Below are 21,130 nucleotides of genomic sequence, written 5' to 3'. Positions count from 1 at the left end.
CTCTAATAATGCCATGAATTAGATGACTCGCATCTTTTCCCAAGATGTTAACTCTGACACCTTTGGTTGAAAAGATGATCATAGGAAAAGTTAAATAATGCACAACTAAAATGGCACTTTACTGGTTTTATGTTTTAGATATTGGAATTTGGGGTCAATTACAAAGTGATGGGGTGAAAGACATAGGAAGCCTTGTTGAGCTGGAACAAGTTTTGTCTTCCTTCAGTGAAACAAGGAAAGCAATCAGTGGCATGGCACTCTGGAGGCAGCAGCTCTGTGCAATCGCAAAAGTCCGCTTCCTAAAGTTAAAGAATGAAAGAAAAAGCCTGTTCTCTATGTGAGTATCTGAGTGTTTCAGAGTCATTTGATCTGTGCATTGAAAATAAACTTGTGAGCAAAATATAAAATTAAAAAAAAACTCAGATAAAATAAATTTCTGCAAATGCATATGGTCTTTTAAACAAAGAAACCAGTCTTTAATAATTCATCTAGGTATATAATTAAGACAAATCAAGTTTGGGATTCTTTGAGGTTCACACAGATTTTGTTCTCACCAATGGATTGAAGTAGTTCTTCACAAGCATGTGGATGTTAGCACTCAGGTCTCATCCCAAAGATTCCATACCCTCTTTCCCCAAGATACCAAAACTTGTATTTGTCAGGATTCTTCAGAGAAATGAAAGCAATAGGATGATATATATTTTAAGGAATTGGCTAGTGCAATTGTGGGGACTGGCAAGTCTGAAGTCCATAGGGCAGAACAGCAGGCTGGAAATTGAGGTTAGAGTTAATGGTGTAGGTGGCAGCCTGGAAACTTAGGCAGAATTTCTATGTTACAGTCTTGAGACTGTGCCAGTCGGTGCCTTGGCTTTACGACCATATCTGGAGCCCACTGTAAGGTTCACACACACCCCTACACATTCATCCTCATCACTGAATACTACCTCCTTGCATAAGCCCAGCTCTCCACTGAGAACATTCGTTCATCCAAAAATATTTGTGAGCACCTGTTTGCAACTCTCTCTTATTAAATAATTGTAACATATATCAAAATAAATCAAGCATGACAATCTTTCCTTAAGGGTGATTAGAAATACACTAACCATGTATAATTCAAAATAGAGGCATTGGAGAAAGAAATTAGGGAGAATTTGAATGTGGTGTAGAAGATAAGAAGAGAGAGAAAGACGGAAATTCAGGCAGAGGTCACAGTACTGAATATGATCATATGTGAGGAATCTAAAGAATGGTTATTAATCTGAGTAAATTGCAACATAGAGTATATAATAAAGTGAAAATAATTTTAAGAATATATTATATAGAGTTAAAGAGTTCGGACTTCATAAATTATAAGGAACTATTAAGGTTTTATTATTTTTTTTTATTTTGAACAGGTGATTGACATAATTAGAACAGAATGCCAAGAAGCTTAATGGGGCAATGGTGCACAATTTTTAACATAGTAGACACTGGAGACAATGAAAATAATGATTTAGGACACTACTGAAAGGGTCAGAAAAGAGATAATAAAGACCCTGTTTGAAAAGTGAAGAGAGAGAAGAATTGGAGGCCAGCAGTAATGATAGATAAGAATTTTCAACCATTTGGAGAAGAGACTTGAGGGCAAAAATGAGTGGGAAATGACTGAGCTTTGGAGCCTAAGTGAATGAGAATATGTTTTTAATAGAAATTGGAAACAGGATGGGGAAAAGTTTCAGAGTGTAGTAACTCTGGTGTTAGTGATATGCCAGGTTGTGGTGGTGCAGAAAAAGGAAGAAATGCAGGACTGAAATAGAGCAAAGAAGTGGGCACTGGAGTGAGAGTTTTAAGAGTCATGATCAGCAGAGTCCCTAAGTCTAAATGAAATGCCCAAGGCATCCTACTTGGCACTTAGAGAGAGAAAAAGACCACAGGTAGATATATAGAAACGATCTCAGCTTAGAAAGAAGAAAAATGGGGGGATAGCATGATTCAAATATTTGGTTAGTGATTACAATTTATTTCTATTATTACATCCATTATCTGCTTGAACTTAAAAAAACCTAAAAAAGTGGTGATGGATTATTTTGCTCTTTTACATTTTCTTCCATGTAGGTTATTGATTTTTGTGATTAGCTTTTTCCCTCAACTTTTGGAACATTTATTCTATGAGTTATATCAAAAAAGTTACTCTTGGGGACTGTCTCCGAATATGTACTTCCTCTCACCAGGACAACCACCACAAGATCCTCTGACCCAGTTACTGGTCATCAATAAGACAGGTGAATATGGGGATAAAACGCAACTTTTGTAAGTACTGTTCTTGTTGAGAGATTCCCCAGAAAACGTAAAAGAGGAAGAAAAAAGCTGAATTTTTTAGAAAACATTCATGAGGTCAAACAGAAAAGTAATTAAAAAATTAGAAATATAAGATTGGAGAGTTTGTTTTAGACACACATTTCGGAAGTTCACTTAAACCCTTACACTATTGCACAAAGCAACCAAAGGAGATTTAGCAAGGTAAATTATTGACTCACCTTTGAGGTTTTTCATGTCATTTGTAAGCCTATGCATTCCTGGGCTCTGGAAAAAAATCTGTCCCAAATTTATAAGAAAATAGAAGATTAATAGCTTCAAGTATTACAATGTTAGCATTAGTTAGTATTTTTATACTAATAGAAGTTATAGGTAAATGCCTAGGGTCTAGGCAAAGTGTCCTTATCATACCCATGATATCAGAATGGATTTTAGTACCTTAGCACCAATTCTGCCTTTTGAAAGAAATCGTTAGACAGTCCTTATTATGGTATGCTTTGGCTAATATCATTTAGTTTTGTTTTTATATTACTTGACTGCTATTTTATTTCATTTTTGCTTCCTTTGATCTTCACCTTTACGGCAGGGTCAAACATTGATAATTTTATACATTCACTGAGGAAACAGAACATAGCTTTGGAAGTGGACAACTTTGGAACTAGAAATGGCACGGACGAGCCATTATACAATGGTGCTATCATTGTGTCAGGTGATGAAAAGGTACGTTAGACTCTGATTCCTGCATTTCATCAAAAATGGACTACAGATGTACAACTTGAATAATTCACATCAACTGACACAAAAGGCCAATTTGACGCAAACCAGTGGAATATTTCTCATTTTTATAGGAGAACCTGGGCTACAATTATTTATCTGCAGCCTCCAGTATAGGAATACCTAATGAAATGCTGTTTGACTTCATTCCTTATTAAGTTGTGTGCAACTGCTATGACCGTTTATTAAAATCTTGTTTTCAATTGGATTTTATCCCAGTAATTAATTTAAGTCTTATTCTCAGTTGGAACTCAGAACAACTGCCCAGTTTAGACTTTTCAGTGTGCTATGCCTCCACATTCCTTCACTCCTTATGTCACCTGCCTAGACCCTGTAGGAGTTTGAATCAGTAGACACATGGAAAAAGATGAGATGGTCATGTTAAATGTATAAATTACAGCTGTTAGGTGTCATAAAGCTTGACCATTTGTGGCTCGCCAGAGTTAATTTTTAGGAATATTTTCCACGCCAACAATGAAGTAAGCAATTACTTTCTATCAAACTAGTCCTTAATATGTATTAATCAAGTTAGTTTCCAGTATGCTTTTAAGAACAGTTTTTAAAAATGGCAACCTTAACATCAGTAAGCAATGCTTTAGTTGGTTAGGTTATATACAATATACTTGATTTATTTATAATTGCAAAAATGGCATTCTCAAGGCTTGCCCACATTTTAGGCAATATAGACAATTAATTTACTTACATTCTTTTTCTTTAAGAGATAAATAATCATGTTATATATATATATATGTATATTATATGCCACTTAAAAAGAGATTTTACATGTAAGCTCAGTATTTGTGAAAACCTCTACTTTATTACAACTGCTTGCCTGCCTCCTGCTTCCCAATTACCCACACGTTCTTTACTTATAAAATGACCGTATCACATTTTAAAGCAAAATCATTGGCTAGCTTAAAGTGAGGTTACATTCATTATAGAATTTCATAGTGTTGCTGCTAAAAATCATTTGAGATATTTTGATGTTATGGTGGGTCAAAAACAAAATACTGGATTTTTTTACGTTTATTGGGAATTAATCAAATAATGTGGGTGATAGTTAAAGTGATCACATTTAGTGCTTTGGCCTTATTATGTTATCAATAATTTGAATGATTTTCTACCACACTCATTCATTAAATTTTATATGTGCTTTCTGAAGACTTAGAATCCATATTTGTTATATTTTAGGATCACAGATTTTCAGTAGCATGTAATACCAAAAGGCTGAATTGCTTTCCTGTTCTCATGGATATCATTAGCAATGGGCTACTTGGAATTTTTAATTCCTCAGAACACATTCAAACTGATAGAAGCACGTTTTTTGAAGTAAGTATAATATTATCTCATTTATATGAACCCATCAGAACTTTTAAAGAAAATCTTTGAAAGGTTAAAATGACATATTAATTTTATGAAACTATTCTTAAATAGGTTTAGATTATGTTTTATATATATATATAAATATATAAATCATTGTATGTATATTAACACATACACACTATTTAGCAATGATTACACAACAGTAAACCTTATTCGGATAACTTAGGGTCCATGGCACGGAGCTACAGAAAACACAATTCATTGGGAAAAAGAAATCATGACTTTTGGTCCTAGATCTGTTACCACCTGCAGCCCTGGGTAGTGAGACACAATTAAAGCAACCAGTCTTGAAGGCCAGACTATAAGGCCTTCGTAAACAACTTGACTTCGATAGGCCTTGGTATACCAATCCACAAAAAATAGAGACGGAAAGTTCATCATCAAATTTTCTTAAGAAGTAAGTGAGGCAATGTGAGTGCCAGGCTGAGCTGGCCACGTTATTGTAAGAATGAGCGATAAGGCACATAAACGTAGAAAACTGTAAGTGTGCAGTAAATGGTACTTCTCACTATTATTGCTGCTAACATTATTTGGGGGAGCAATGCATCGAAAGAAGCTTCCATTAAAGAATGTTTGGCTATGACTAGATCAGGGGACTGGCTGAATTAAAACTACGAGCAGTTCTTGTTTAAAATGTGATTTCCCAAGCCTGCTCAGATCCTCTGAGTCAGAATATTCAGGATGGAGAGGGGAATATGCAAATCTATGTCTTCAAGTTACCACTTTCATCTCGCTAGGTTGAATTTCCCTTTGCCTACTTTAAATGATGCCTTTCTTCCTCTTCCAGGCATATGCATCTTTATTCAGGCAGTTTTTATATGCTATAAGATCTCACTTTTAGGAGGGTGTAAGAGAAGAGAGAAGAAAGGAGACCTCAAAACTCGTGATACCAGATGACTTGCAGTGTTGTGCAATGAGGCAGCTAATCAAAGACTAAATCAAGGCTCGTAGCAAAACCCGAGATTCTCTTTAACATGCACAGGATTTTGACTTTTATTTTTTAATTAAATGCCTTTATGTGGAATGTGTGCTATTTTTCTCCAAGCCCCATCACTCTTATTTTCTAACATCCACCTGCTCATTAATTTATAACTGCCAGATTCCTGAAGGCATTTAAATTTTCTACTTCTGCATTATGGTGAGGCAGGGAAGTGACTCTTTATGAATGTTGAACTGAACACCAATTTCTGAGAGTAGCAAAATAGCCCCTTCGTTGCCAGTCCACGATCTCTATTGTCTATTAAAACATCAGCGTTGGTGTATATAACCAGCGTATGTAATGTTATAATCATAACGTCAGAAAGCAGAAGCTTCATGCCTACTTCACAAGTTATTAACTGTGGAATCTTATCCAATTCGTATCACTTGATTGAGTTTGCTTCTCCCTAAGTAGATCAGAATACATGTTCGTAAGGTCCAAGTTCCTGAAACACAGGATTGGAAATGAATGTGACTAAGACATGGCCAGTAAGACCTTTGCAAGTGCTTTGGATGGTTAAACCAATTCATTTATTTGAATGATTTAATTAAGAAAGTACAAATGAACCAGATTCCCAATTGCCATCAGCTTACCATGTCCTGCATGATTTCAGGAGCACGTGTCTTATGAGCATGGGTACCTGAGTAATGCCTTCTGGATACCAGTGGCAGCCTGCTTTACTCCTTACATTTCGATGAGCAGCATTGGAGACTACAGAGTAAGAAGAGCTAATAAAGTCTACATATGTTTTTAATTGAGAACTCGCCCCATCCCCCATGACCATAAACTTACGTGCAGGTGGTGTATCTCATTTGTGTGGTTGATGCAATGAATAATCAAGCATTTCAATAACAATCTGCCAAATAGGAAGAGAGTGCTATTTTTCTTAAATAAATGTGAGACCACAGGAAGGACAGCTTAAGAGAGATGTCCTCACTAGCAGGAAATGGTGACTATTAACTATATCACTAAGAGTTTTACTAATGGACATTTACGTACTGATCTAATCATATCCTCTCTTAATGATGGTTTCCAGATAGTGGTAAAACTACTCAGCTAAACAACCTTGACCAACTCACCACTTTGACACTGTTAAAAGATTGTCCCTTCAAAGCTTCATTTTGTGATGCTTTTATATAAAATTCAAGAAGCCTGTAACAGAGGCTTTCCGCGTCTTCCTGGTACTTCTGGTGCCACTGGAAGGCCCTTTCCCACGTCTCCATGACCTTAACATCAGCAGCTGATGCTTGGTTTGTTCCACTGAACCTTGTGAAAGTTCAGATGTCTTTGACAGGCTTGAATTAATTTTCACTTATTCTGCTGTTAAACTGTCTTTATCTTTAGCAACTTCTCCCATGAGAAACACAAAATACAGTTCTTTCTTTACTTTTTTGAGACCACACATTCACAGTTCAAATCCAGACTCTTCCACAGTCAATCTGAAGGAATACTGAATCACTCTGTGCCTCACTTTTATCACCTGTAAAATGGGCATAGTAGTTAAATCTATTTGAAATAGGTTTTGTGAGGATGTGATGAAATAACAGCTATGAATCACTTAGAATGAGACTTGGCATATAGTGACTTTCCCAAAAATGTTAGTGCTTGATGTCCAAAGTCAGGATTTAGCCCTGGAGCTCTTTTCGGCTATTTTGAGAATTCTCGACTTCAGTATGTACATCAGCCTACACGATATCTCCACATAGATGCGTAATATATATTTCAAATGTGGGCAAAAGAAAACTTTATTTTCCTGGCTAGATCTGCTCATCTCCCACCTTTACCATTTCAGTAAAAGGCACTATTGTCCACAGTTGCTCTAGTGTGAAATTTTGGAGTTTTCTTTGTTTCTGCCTTTTAAAATTTCCCTTATCCAATTCATAAGCAATTCCTTTAACTTCTCCTTCAGATGTAGCATATTCATCCATTTCTTCCAAATATTTTCCACTATTTTGATCCTGGTCTAAGTCATCATCCCTTGCCTGGACCACTGCAATAGCTACCTATTCGTCTCCTTATTTGCAATTAACTCCTTTCACATAACCAGAGTGAGCTTTCGGAAGTTTAAATCAGATCATCACATGACCTTGTTTAACAATCTCCAGCAGCTTCTCTCTGCACCTAGAATGGAATCCTAAACAGGTTGTCTGGAAGAGCCCTGCATCATCTGTCTCTTGTCTGTCTCTCCACCTTTCCTCACCGCCATCTCCTCCTTCATCTGCCACACACTTCCTTCTGGTTCTCAAATATGCCAACATCATGTGGGCCTTTATGCTGCCTTTCCTTCTGGCTGGAATGAGCTTGCCCCTGTTCTTTGCACGGCTGGCTCCTTCCTGTCATTCAGATCTCAGCGCAAGTATCATTTCAGCTGACTCCTTCCCTGCCTACCCAGTCTAAAATAAACCCCCACCACTGCCAAAAAGCCCATTTAAAACTCTGTGCACGGTACGTATCGCTGAGTCTCTTCTCATTTGTTTGCTAGCTGTCTCCTCCCCACCAGGAATAAACATCAATTTTCCCCCTAAATTCTACTCCATTGCTGCTCCTCTCTATAAATAACAGATCATCTTCTATTCTTTTACTCTTCGCTGACACCTAGAAGCTATTCAGGCTTGGGTTGTCAGATTAAGCAAATAAAATTACAGGTAGTCAGTTAAACTTCAATATCAGATAAACAATGAATAATTTTTTTAGTATCATTATGTGTCAAATATTACATGGGACCTATTAGACACAAAATGTTATTTATCTAAAATTCAAATTTAGTTAGCAACCCCATGACATCTCCATAGCCAGTTAGGACTGAAGTCCTGGAATTTACTTTCGAAATATATCCATTTTTCTTCACCATCTCTTACAGCACCCTAGTCAGGGCCACTGTCACCTCTCTCCTGGATGAGCACAACAGCTTCCCTAACTGCTCACTGTGCATCCACCTTAGTCTCCTTCTCCATTTTCCACACAGCGTGACAGAAAAAATACTTTAGAAACACAAAGTTGACCATGTTAATTCCCTGCTGAAATCCTTTCAGTGGTTTCTTATTGTACTGAGGAGCAAGAGAGAAACCCTTGCTGTGGCCTGCAAACCACGTCTGATCTGAACCCAGGTATAACTTGCAAAGTTGATTAGATGCCGTTATCATCTTGATAACCGTGCTGATCCAGACACACTGGCTTCTTTCCAGTTCCCCCAAAACGTCAACCTCTCCCCACAGCAGAGCCTTCTCTCCTGCTGTTCTTCCAACCTGTCACCTAGATAACTCCTACTCATTGCACAGACTCTAACTCACGTGTCACTCACCTGACCCCTGACTACAATTCATCTCCCTTCTAAAGGCTCTCAGACAACCCTGAACCCTTTTAAACACTTAATCAATTTTAATTATGTAACTACTGCTATGCTTTTTTCCTTTTTTCCTTTATTCCCATCTTCTCCCACAACTTAAACTCCGCAAGAGACCCACAACCACACAAAGCCAGGTACACAGATACACACTATAAATACATACTGAGTAAACTAGTGAGCAGGAAGCAGAAAGCTCTCTAACATGTCATTTTCTCACTGTCATTCTCTTTTCTGCCTCCTTTCACATGTACCCTCCTTCCCAGAATATGCATCTTTATTTCAGCTTTTTTCCTAATGAATATATTTATATAGACTCAATTTTAGATTTAAAATTTTAATTGCTTTTATGTTTCACTGTTAAAATCATCCAAGTAATATTTTTAAGACCTTATGTTATGACAATCACTATAACAATGTAGCTTATAGTGGGTCACAATATCAAAATACACTCACTAGTTTTCACAATCTCATAATAAAAATATGATTTACTTCAAGACAATGAGAATAGTGCAACTTTTAAGAAGGTCTTGCTTGTGCAGGACTAAAAAAGAGTTTTTTTCTAATGAAATTGACAAGTTACTAGATGACCATTTCTTAGACCCCAAATAAAATGTCACTTATAACTGTACTGTTTACATTCAGCAAAAATTTTAAGAATCTTACAGGAAATTGCAAACCCACTTCTGTTGAACCTTTGTGCAACTTGTGAGTCTTTATGCCAAAGGAAAGAGTAGATTCCAAAAGAAAAGAACAGGCATCTTCTCATTGAGGCAATGCCCATCATGCAATGACAGAACATCAGCTATTATGCTGGTGCATTATCCCTTTAGACAATGATGTCATAACGTGATTTGCAGCATTATTAATCCTCTGAAGCAGGGGTGTGGCAGGTGGCACCGTCAACTGCTAAATGAGAATATTATTTATAAAAGGGATATTGCGAAAATGAATGCTTTTGTGACTGTATAGTTGCAATTTCCCAAACCTCAACTCTGATGATTCTTCTATTTCTTTTTCTCTGTCAGAAAAAAGCATTTTCCCAGCTACGTGTTTCAGGCCTCTACCCTTCTGCTTACTGGTTTGGACAGGCACTGGTGGATATTCCCCTGTACTTCTTGATTCTTCTTCTAATGCAAATAATGGATTACATTTATAGCCCTGATGAGATTATATATATAATTCAAAGCCTCTTAATTCAGGTGAGTGGTAAAAAGTACCAAATAGTTTTGTTAGACCATTTTTTCATGCATGGGGTAGCATTGCTAATCTTAAACCAAAGAACTTCAAATTACCTGTGCTATCACATACTTTTGGAAAGTTGAGGTGTAAATATGAATACTTTCCTAAATAGTATTGAACTTATCCAACCTTACTATTTCTATTTTCAGATCCTGTGTAGTATTGGATATGTCTCCTCTCTTGTCTTCTTGATGTATGTGATTTCATTCATTTTTCGCAATGGGAGAAAAAATAGAGGCATTTGGTCACTTTTCTTCTTAATTGTAAGTATGCATACAGTGCATATTTGTTTTTTTTACAAACATTTTGAATAAAACCAAGAACTTTAATCTTTGTGCTACACAGAATGGCAAATTAATATTGCTCTCTGGAAAATTCTAATTATTCTAAGATAATCATAGACATATATAAAATCTACTGTATGTATGGGTGTATACCATCTGTAAACTATGACCCCTCCAACATGTCTTCAGGTGTAACCTCTCCCCTGAGCTAGAGACTTCTACCTCTAACAGTTCACTTATAACTTCACTTGAAAAAGACTTCAGTGATCACATAGCTGAACTAAGTAACTGTCCTCTCAATCCTATTCTTCTTTGTCTCTTAATAGATTACATTATTGCAGCAGAATCCACCCAGCCAGTTGCTCAAACCTAAAATCTGGAAACACCCTTGATTCTTCTCTCTTTGTCTCTTCCCACATTCAGTCCATATGCACATGTCTTTTAGACTCGACACATTTCCCAGTCTGTTTGGTGTGTCTCAACTTCACTGCTACATCCAGTGTCTAAGCTTTCATCATCTCTCATCTGGAGAATTGCAACAGATCTGTAACTGATCTCTCATTTTCTTCTCTTGCCTCCTGTAAACTATTCTCTGTATAATAACCAAAGTGATCTTTGAAAAATAAATTTTGATTGAAAAGTATAACCTACCTATGGCAAAGCACGCATATTTTAAGCACAACAAAGTTTTTAAACTGAGCACTTCCAGAAAACCATCACACAGACCAAGCAATAGAACATTACTAGAACCCTAGAAGCTCTCTCATGCCCTATTCCCATCTAGACCCCCTCCTTACAAGAAATCATTATCATTGACTATAAAACCACAGAGTAGTTTAGCCAGTTTCTGAACTTAATATAAAATCATGTACAATATATAATTTTGTATCTGCTTGTAATTAACAACATGCTGTTTAGAGTTATCCATTCTGTTGTATCTGATTAACTACCACAATGTGCATTCTTTTCCATTGCTGATGTATTCTATTGATGAACATGCTATAATTTATAAATCCATTGTTTATGGACATTCAAGTGGCTTCCTATTTTGAACTTTTGTGAATAACATTGCCATGAACTTTCTTGTATGTTTTTGCTTCACACACACACATATATTTTAAGGTGTAAACCTAGCAGTAGAATTGTTAGATCATAAAGTATTCATATGTCCAACTTTAGTAGATCTTGACAAACAGTTTTTCAAAGTAGTTGTACTACCAGTACGATATGAGAATTCCAGTGGAGTAAATGCAAATTATAAAATAAGAAGGAAAGGCAATGATTTTAAATTGGGTTAAAAAATAAAATTCAGCTATATATTGTTTAAAATAGACACATCTAAGTCATGATCATAGCTCTGTTCATAATAGCCAAGACAGGGAACCAACCTAAATGTCTATCAGCAGATGATTGGATAAAAAAAATGTGGTATATGTACACCATGGAATACTACTCTGCCATAAAAAAGAATGAAATACTCTCATTTGCAACAGCATGGATGAACTTGGAGAAACTTATGTTGAGTGAAACAAGCAAGCACAGAGGGATAAATGCTGTATGTACTCACTCATAAGTGGAAGCTAAGAGAGAAAGAAGGAAGGAAAGAAAGACCACAGTAGTGCGTTGGACTTGCAGACTAAGAGAACATACCTAGGGATACAAAGTGGAGCAGGGAAAGGATGATGGGGAGGGAGGTCGGGGATAATTAGGGGGATAATTGGGTGGGGGACACAGGGTATAATCGCAACTTGTAGTAATGGTTATGCTGCCAGTATGGATCTGGCCATCACATCTTAGACATGAGTGGTGATAATTTGCTTTGTACCACATGAATATTCATAACCAATAAAAAATAAAAAAAATAAGTCATGGGCAGTGACTTAACAGGCATCTTTTTTTTAATGGAGGAAATTAAAGGTAGCTGCTCAAATAAAAGATAAAGTAGAATTCAAGATCAAAAGTCTTAAATAAGAAAAAGAATATATTTACAAAATGTAAAATCCACGAAGAAGATGAAAGACTCACATTTTGTATAGAAAATAATACACACAGCAAAATACGTATCACAATCATCTCTAATGATACAAATGAAACTTAAATCATGTGTTTCACAACGGAAAAATCAGGTGGAAAAAAATGGGCCAGCATGATGAAATTTAGAGTAATCATTTTACAACCTGGATTTGATTAGCTATGTAGACAGAGAACATCTTTGTTAGTAGAGCAAGGTAGAACCAAACAAGGAAAACTGAAGTGGAAATGCAGTGGCCAAAGAAAGAAGTCACTGACTTAGAGTAACACCTAACTTCATTCCACCCTCCACAAGCTGTTCTGATGAGAGAAAGTTAGTTGGTAAAATAGCGGTAATTATCTCTAAAAAGAAGTATTTGAGAGACTGAGTTGATATCCTAGGTAAAGGTAAATTTTTTAAAAAAATACCTTGGGAGAAGCATGCCTTACCTGGAGAGGAGGGATGCTCTCAACATAACTGGGGTGTGGTCCAGGGTCTAACTGTGTGCCCACCCTTGGCAATGAGATGTGCTGCCTATTAGGTAAAATGAAAACTGATGCAAAACATTGAGGGACTCACAGAAGAAAGCAATAAGGCTACACATGGCCCAGGCTGAGCACACTGTATCCATCTTGCCCCCCAGGCTTGCAAGCTGTTTGTAGAAAGCAATATGTTACATCAAACTACTGCTTAGAGGAAAAGATAAGCAGATGTCAGCTAAGAAAGACAGGGTGTTCAGAATAAATCATAGATACTTCATCACAGCTAATAGAGGGTCTGGACAGAACTGCATATGTTAGACATGTCCAAGATATTAAAAAAAAAATAGTCCATGACAACTCTCTAAATACACACGACAATGTATAATATCCAAAAGCAAGAGAAGCAGCAATAGCAAAGGAAAGAAATTAATAGAGTATCAAAAAAAAAAAAAAAAAAAAGAGGCAGGATAAAAAAACTTCCACTAGAGCTGTTTTGATAGAAGAGTTTTAAAAAGAGCATGAATTTAATAAGACTCAGTGTCACAATGATAAAACATCCTGAATGATAAAGAGAGAGAGAGAGAGAGAGATTATGTAGCTACATAAACACAAGAAACATCAATATAATTACAGAATAGTGAATTCTGGAAACGGCTGAAATCTAATTATAAATGTAAAATAAAGAATAAGATAATCCCCATGAATCAGCAAGACAAGAATAAAAAAGTAAGTAAATAAATAAATGCAAAGATAAAGCCAATTCAACAAAAGAAAGATTAACGTTTTTCATGTATTTAATCCATTGGGTACATATATGTATAATTCTTTTCAACTAATATAATTTTATTATAATTCTATGTCTGCAATTATAGTAGAAAAAAAGTCTTCTAAATTAGGAAAGAACTGCTATGGAATGATCAATACTCATTGAGATATAAAACTTCAAAACAAAGGCATCGAAGAGGTAAATAGAAATCATCCATAAAAGAGAAAACTTCAAGCTGCTACCACATTTATCTTCGAAAATTCTGTGTGTCAATTATCACACATCTGAGGGAAAGCAAATGAAATCCCTCTCCTCCAAAATCATACCTACCCAAATTATAGTTCTAGGAAAGATTACGCATACTCAAATATGAACTCGGGGAATAAAGCTTCTATAAGCCCTTAAAAAAAAAAAAATCACCCAGTCCAGTCCACACAAAAACCTGCACATGGATTCTTATAGCAGCTTTATTCATAATTTCCAAAACTTGGAGGCAACCAAGATATCCAAGATGATGAATGGATAAACAAACGGTGGTACATCCAGGCAATTGAATATAATTTAGTGCTAAAAGAAGAAAGTGCTATCGAGCCACGAAGAGACATGGAAGCATAAATGCATATTACTAAGTGAAAGAAGCCAGTCTGAAAAGTCTACACACTGTGTCCTTCCAACTACATGACATTCTGGAAAAGGCAAAACTATTGAAATGGTAAAAAGATCAGTGGTTGCCAGGGACTGGGTGGAGGGAGAGATCAATAGATGGAGCACAAAGGAATTTTAGAATCATGAAACTACTCCGTATACTATAATGGTAGACAGATGTCATTATGAATTTGTCCAAACCCACAGAATGTGCAACACCAGGATGAACTCTAATGTAAACTATGGACTCTGAGCAATAATGATGTGTCAGTAAGACTCATCATTTGTAACAAAAGTACCCCCCAATGGAGGATATTGATAATGGGGGAGGCTCTGAATGGGTGGAGGCAGGAGGTATATGGGAAATCTCTGTATCTTCCACTCTGTTTTGCTGTGAAGCTAAAAGTTCTCTAAAAACTAAAGTCTATTTAGCAACAATAACAAAGCAAAGTAAAAATCACTCAGGAATAAATTACAGCTGTGTCTAATATGAACCACCTAATGTTAAAATTAATCCAACCAAGAAATAAATTAAAATAAAGAATTCAAGAAAAGAAAATCCCTGTAAAATGATTACTAGGAACCACTGAATTCAATTAAACATTCGTGAAGATTACATAACTGAGGGAATTATGGTTCTAGCATATTTAAATATTTAAATAGAAGAAAAATCCATAAAATTGGATAGTTCCTTTTATAAAGAAAGCATAACTTTAATAATAAGACCTAAGAAAGTTTTAAAAAGAACCCCTGTTAGACTGGCTATAATCAAAAAGACAGAGAATAACAAATGCTGACGAGGGTGTGGAGATTAGGGAACGCTCCTGCACTGTTGGTGAGACTATAAATTAGTACAACCACTATGGAAAACAGTGTGGAGGTTTCTCAAACAACTACAGATAGATCTACCATACGATCTAGCAATCCCACTTCTGGGTATATATCCAGAGGAATGGAAATCATCATGTTGAAGGGATACCTGCACTGCCATGTTCACCACAGCTCTATTTACAATAGCCAAGATATGGAACCAACCTAAATGCCAATCAACGGGATGATTGGACAAGGAAAATGTGGTGTACATACACCATGGAATACTACTCTTACATAAAAAAGAGTGAAATTCTTCCATTTGCAACAACATGGATGAGCTTGGAGAAACTTAAGTTGAGTAAAATAAGCAAAGAACAGAGGAATAAATACCACATGTCCTCACTCCTAAGTGGGAGCTAAGAGAGAAAGAAGGAAAGAAAGAAAGACCACAGCAATACATTGGTCTTGCAGAGGGAAAGAGCAGACCTAGGCATACAAAGTGGAGTTGGGGAAAGGGACATGGGAAGGGAGGTCAGAGATTAACTGGGTTGGAGGTATAATCACAATTTGTGGTAATTGACATGCTGCCAGTATTGTTCTGGCTATCATATCTTGGGCATGAGTTAGCTTTGTACTCCATGAATATTCATAACCAATAAAATAAATACATAAATAAATAAGAAAACCATTGATAAACTCACTTGGAAAAGTAGAGGACAACTCTCTAAATAAAAAGATAGCAGAGAAAACTGAGAAGTAAACTAAAGGAGTAATAATAATAACAAAAAGTCAAGTATCATTTATTTCAGAATGCAATGAGAGTTTAGTATTAGCAGCCATCAAACTAAAGGAGGAAAACTGCATGAGTTAAGAAGATACCACACCATTCCTTTAAAATGCCTAGTGGAAAGAAAATCTAAATACAAAAAGGACAAATTTCCAAAAGCCAATGGCAAATATATTAAAGGGTAAAATTATAAAGTTTTTCACCTGCTATCACATAATCAGCAATAAGACAATTGTGTCAGTAGGTTGTGGGATAATGTGAACTCTAATTCATCGTCTGTAGGCAAATAGATGCTACAATCTTTTTTAAAAAGCGATGTTAGTAACTGGTGAAAATTTTAGTTTCACATAAATTTTATCTTGTGATGACGCTTTTCAGAATCTCTCCTTCAAGACTAAGAGTGCCAATATATAAGGAATTATTTAGACCATAATTTATAGGAGCAGAAAAATTGAAAACATATTTTCTGAAGGCAAAATTGTTGAATTCGTGCACTTTCATTCAAACAAAAAGCTGCTATGAAAATGAATAGCTGGTATGCTTAAACCTAAAAGGATGTCTATGACCTATTGTGAAGTGAAAAGAAAAAATGCAGAGTAATGTGTAATAATTAACCCCTTTCTCAGAATCCTTTATCAGAATCTGAATTTTAACAAGAACCCCAGCTAATCTGTAAGCTCATTGAGTTTGAGGAGTACTGCTGTGTCTTTAAAAATTCATGAACAGTTCAATACAGAATTGTGACACAATCCCATGTTGCAATGGAAATGAAATAATGGCAATACTGGCCCAGGGAATGGAATTGGAAATTAAACATTTACAATATGAATTCCCACCCTGTTGGAAGACATCCTAAAACTCAGATTATTGCACTTTAGTGACACTATGCTGTCTGTGCTTTTATTTTAGATAGCCATCTTCTCAATAGCTGCTACTGACCTAAATCAATACGGATTTCTAGGGCTACTTTTCACCACCCTATTAGTACCGCCCTTCACACTGATTGGCTCTCTGTTCATTTTTTCTGAGGTGAGTAATTTCACTCCTGTCCTAGGGTCATAAAATGTGTAGTCACTTGAAAAATCCTTGAATATTGCAAAGATATAGTTAGAGTCCTCAGCTGTGGGAAGTTTGAAATTTCGGTCTTTGAGAAGCCAGTACCCTTACCAGTGGCAAAGAGTATATTGTCATTCGGTAGGAAGCCCTGCCTTGGCTTGTGAAGATCAAAGAAAACTCCAGGGTAGTAGAATTTTATAGTTTTCACGATAACTCTCACTCCTGAGAACCCTACTGGGAGACTAAAGAGATGTCTCCTTTTTTAAGTTTTGGACATGTTAGGTTTAATGCTCTGTATCAGTCAGTTTTCTGTTGCTTGTAAAAGAATACCTGAAACTGGGTAATTTAAGAAGAAAAGAGGTTTATTCCTTACAGTTTGGGAGGCTGGGAAGTCCAAGGTCAAGGGGCACATCTGGTGAGGGCTTTCTTCTTGGTGGAAACTCTCTACAGAGTCCTGAGGTGGTACAGATTATCACATGGCAAGAATGTCAAGAACCTTTTTACGTGCTCATTTGCTCTCCTTATAAAGCCACCAGTCTACTCTCTGATAACCCAGTAAATCATTAACCCATTAATCCATGAATGGACTCATCTGTTCATGAGGACAGAGTCCTCATAATCTAACAACCTCTTAAAGGCCCCGCCTTTCAAATATCATATTGGGAATTAAGATCCAACATGAGCTTTGGAGGGGACAAACATTTAAACCATAACAGTTTCCTAAAAGACGCACAAAGAGAAATGTTAAGTAGCCAGTTAGATATATGAGTCTGGAATTCATTGTGACAGTATGTGGAGACTGGGACTAAAGCTAAATACCTGAGATTCATCCATTTATAGACAGTATTAAAAGCTGTGGGACAGGATAACATAACCTACAAAGTGAGCAAAGATAGAAGTGAAAAAAGGGCCAAGGACTTGACCTTGAACTCCAAAATTTAGAGTTTGGGAAGAAGAGGAATTAACAAATTAGTTTGAGGAGGAACCAGAGAGCTAGGAGACAAAGATGGCAGACTTCTGTGTGCCAGAAATCTGCTCTCAGAAACTCTCCTACATTTAAGTATCAGTGTATAAGGGTATATGTCAGATGGCAATAAAGAATGTTTCAAGAAGGAGGGAATGATTAAACCATCAAATTACTGACAGGTCTGGAAAGATAACTGAAAAGAGACCATCGGCTTTGACTATGTGAAGGTTATTGGTGACATTAACAAGGTTAATTCCAGTGAAAGTGTCAACAAAAAAGCCCAGTAAAAGTGGGCTTAGTAGAAAATGTGAGGTGAAGAAGTGGTCACAGTGAGTATAGGCAAGTGTTTCTAGTTCTGCCAAAAAGGGTAGCAGAGAGATGGAGGCATAGATGAGTAGAGAAGGTAGATTTTTGTTTTTGCTAGAAGGTGATACTGTGCTGATATGAGAGAAATTTGTGATGGAAAAGAGATATAAGGGCTGCCTAAGGAGCCAAGTCCTTGAATAGCTAAGAAAAAATAGCATATAGTGCACAAGTGGAGGGGTTGCTGTCCATAAAAGTAGGGACATGCCATCTACTTAACAAGATCATACCCAGAGTATATGACTGTAGAAAGAGTTTAGTGGCTCTGCTCGTAGAAAGATACGATGATTCTCTCCTGATTGGTTCTGCTTAGGAAGGTGAGAGGGGAAGACATCAACTGAGTGATAGAAGGGACTTGAGGTTTTGAGAATAAAAGATGCAAAAAGCCAACTCAGAGAGTGGGTTAGTAGGATCAACAGGCAGTGCTAAAGACCCCCTGTTCACATGAAGTCATTAAAGTTGAGCGTTTTTCTTACTATGGCCTGTTTCTCAGATGCAGTTCATGGCAGGTGGAGAAATTTGTCATGTGAATCTGACAAAGAAAAGGATAGAGGAGCAGTAGTTCTATATAAGAATGGGTTAAAGAATGTACCATGATTCTAAGCTAGAGAGCGAAGGAGTTAAGGACATGAGGAGGATTACGGACAGTGGAAAAAGGGGTTGGTGGTTTGGAAATTTAGGCAGCAATCAGGGAGCATGAAGTTCATTTTGAATATGGTACAATTAGTGGAAGTGGGTGACTTAGGCACTTAGGACAATAAGACGATTTAAAATGATGTCAAGTCATAGCAAATCATTCAGTGTGAAAAAAATAATCTTTGATCTTTGATGAATGCCTGTGATGGTTAAAAATGTACTGCAAAGGGCTTAACATTGCTCAGAAAAGAGTCGATAAATAGAGCTCAAGAAACAAAATTGGCCCTTTACTCTTTATTCACTAAAGAGTTGGGAGATGTTGGAAAAATGCTCTTACATGCATGCATGTAAACCTCCAGTGAAGAATTTTGTCTTCATTTTGAAGGGATTGCCACGGTTATTGTCAAAAGTATATGTAGGAGGGTAGGGGCAATGTAATGGCTCTTGGGAAAAGAGTAGAGGAAAGGCGCACAAATGAGAAGAGAAAGATAGGTGAAGTTAGGGGAGAGGGTTTGTCCTAAAACAAAATGTGCGTCATCATCATTGATGCACATGGCTTCAGTTGGTCCTGTCAGCACCAGCCCAGGATTTTCCTAGCAGGGAAAATCCTTCTAACTCACAGTGTTACATATAAAAGTATTACAGCCTATAGATAAGCACAGGCTGACAGTTCGCTGAGACACCTTGGAAGCAAAGAAGACATACTGCAGAGTCAGAAATGGACTATTACCTGATACACAGGGAAGAATCGGGTAGAATGGTGGCAAGGCCATTTAATGGACATTAATTTATCTTATGTGGGGTGAATTTCATCAACAGATGAAGATTCCTCTAAACATACTTACTCCTCATTTTGCAGATTTCTCCTGACTTCACGGATTACTTGGGAGATTCAGAATCTCAAGTTGTATTTCTGGCACTGCTAATAGTAAGAAGATATTTCCTTTTCAACATTCTTTAATGAGAGGATATAACCTTTGTATGATTTGAATTTCTTTGAATTACATCAAAGGCTTGGACATTTGGTGCATCTTAAGAAACACGTCACACACACTCACACACACACACACACACACACACACACAGAATGGCTTTTAAATCTGAACTACTATCTTTTCAACAATCATCTGATACCAAGAGTGCATTGTAAACTCTAAATAGCATGACTAGTACCAGTTTCAACTTATTACTACTATATTTCAGTTATGCCAACTCTAAAGAGCATGAAGCTAACTTTCATAGAATATTAAATAGATTGTCTTTCCATCTTATGAAAATGATATCAAATCTGATTTTATATATTGTTTTAGTCCGTTTTGTGTTGCTATAACAGAATTACCTGAGACTGGGTGATTTATAAAGAAGAGAGGTTTATTAGGCTTATGATTCTGGGACAGCTGCATCTGGCATGGGCCTCGGGCTGCTTCTACTCATGGCGGAAAGTGGCAGGGAGCCAGCGGGTACAAGCAGATCACATGGTGAGAGGAAGCAAGAGAGAAAAGGTGCCAGGGTCCTATAAACAACAAGCTCTTGCGGGAACTAATAGAGCGAGAACTCACTCATTAATCCCCCCTCCCCCAGGGAGAGCATGAATCCATTCATGAGGGATCCACCCCCATGACTCAATCAGTTTCCAGCACTGCCACATTGGAGATCAAATTTCCACATGAGTTCCGGAGGGGACAACACATCCAAACTCCACACGCAGAATGGCTTTTAAATCTGAACTATCTTTTCAATGATCATCTGATACCAAGAGTGCACTGTAAACTCTAAATAGCATAACTAGGACCAGTTTCAGCTTATTACTACTATATTTCAGTTATGCCTACTCTGAAGAGCATGAAGCTAACTTTGATAGTTTCATAGAATATTAAATAGGTTGTCTTTCAGTCTTGTGAAAATGATATCAAGTCTGATTTTATATATAATCGAACTCCTTAAATCAATCTCAATATTTAAATTGTGTTTATGATGGTACTAATTCTGATTGTCTTTCTTTTTCCCTAGCCTTATCTTCATTTTTTGATTTTCCTTTTTGTTCTGAGATGCCTGGAACTAAACTTTAGAAAGAAATCAATGAGAAAGGATCCTGTGTTCAGGTTAAGAAAATTCAAATAGAATTTCATGCTTTTATTTTAATATTTATTGTTTAAATACATTTTAATATACCTAAATTAATTAAGTAAAAAGTACCACACAGGATTGTTTTTAGGGGACGGTGTGGTATAAAAATTATTAAAACTATTATAATTTATGGTGCTTTACTACACTTATGATCTTGTGAAAGAAACCACATTAGCA

At 36.5% G+C, this 21,130-nt stretch overlaps 1 protein-coding gene across 1 annotated transcript in view; it reads left to right on the top strand.

Annotated features, from left to right (window-relative positions):
- Window positions 1-21,130, top strand: part of ABCA9 (ATP binding cassette subfamily A member 9) — a 68,584-nt gene that overhangs the window by 35,014 nt on the left and 12,440 nt on the right. Inside the window, exons 20-29 of the mRNA XM_063080284.1 lie at window positions 139-337; window positions 2,095-2,261; window positions 2,882-3,015; window positions 4,261-4,398; window positions 6,045-6,149; window positions 9,803-9,976; window positions 10,166-10,283; window positions 16,718-16,833; window positions 19,686-19,754; window positions 20,837-20,928. Coding sequence (XP_062936354.1) covers window positions 139-337; window positions 2,095-2,261; window positions 2,882-3,015; window positions 4,261-4,398; window positions 6,045-6,149; window positions 9,803-9,976; window positions 10,166-10,283; window positions 16,718-16,833; window positions 19,686-19,754; window positions 20,837-20,928 — 1,312 coding nt within the window. The remainder of the gene's footprint in view (window positions 1-138; window positions 338-2,094; window positions 2,262-2,881; window positions 3,016-4,260; window positions 4,399-6,044; window positions 6,150-9,802; window positions 9,977-10,165; window positions 10,284-16,717; window positions 16,834-19,685; window positions 19,755-20,836; window positions 20,929-21,130) is intronic.

This window comes from Cynocephalus volans, chromosome 16, assembly GCF_027409185.1.
Source record: "Cynocephalus volans isolate mCynVol1 chromosome 16, mCynVol1.pri, whole genome shotgun sequence".
Lineage (NCBI taxonomy): Eukaryota > Metazoa > Chordata > Mammalia > Dermoptera > Cynocephalidae > Cynocephalus > Cynocephalus volans.
This window is presented reverse-complemented; position numbering and strand designations above follow the sequence as displayed.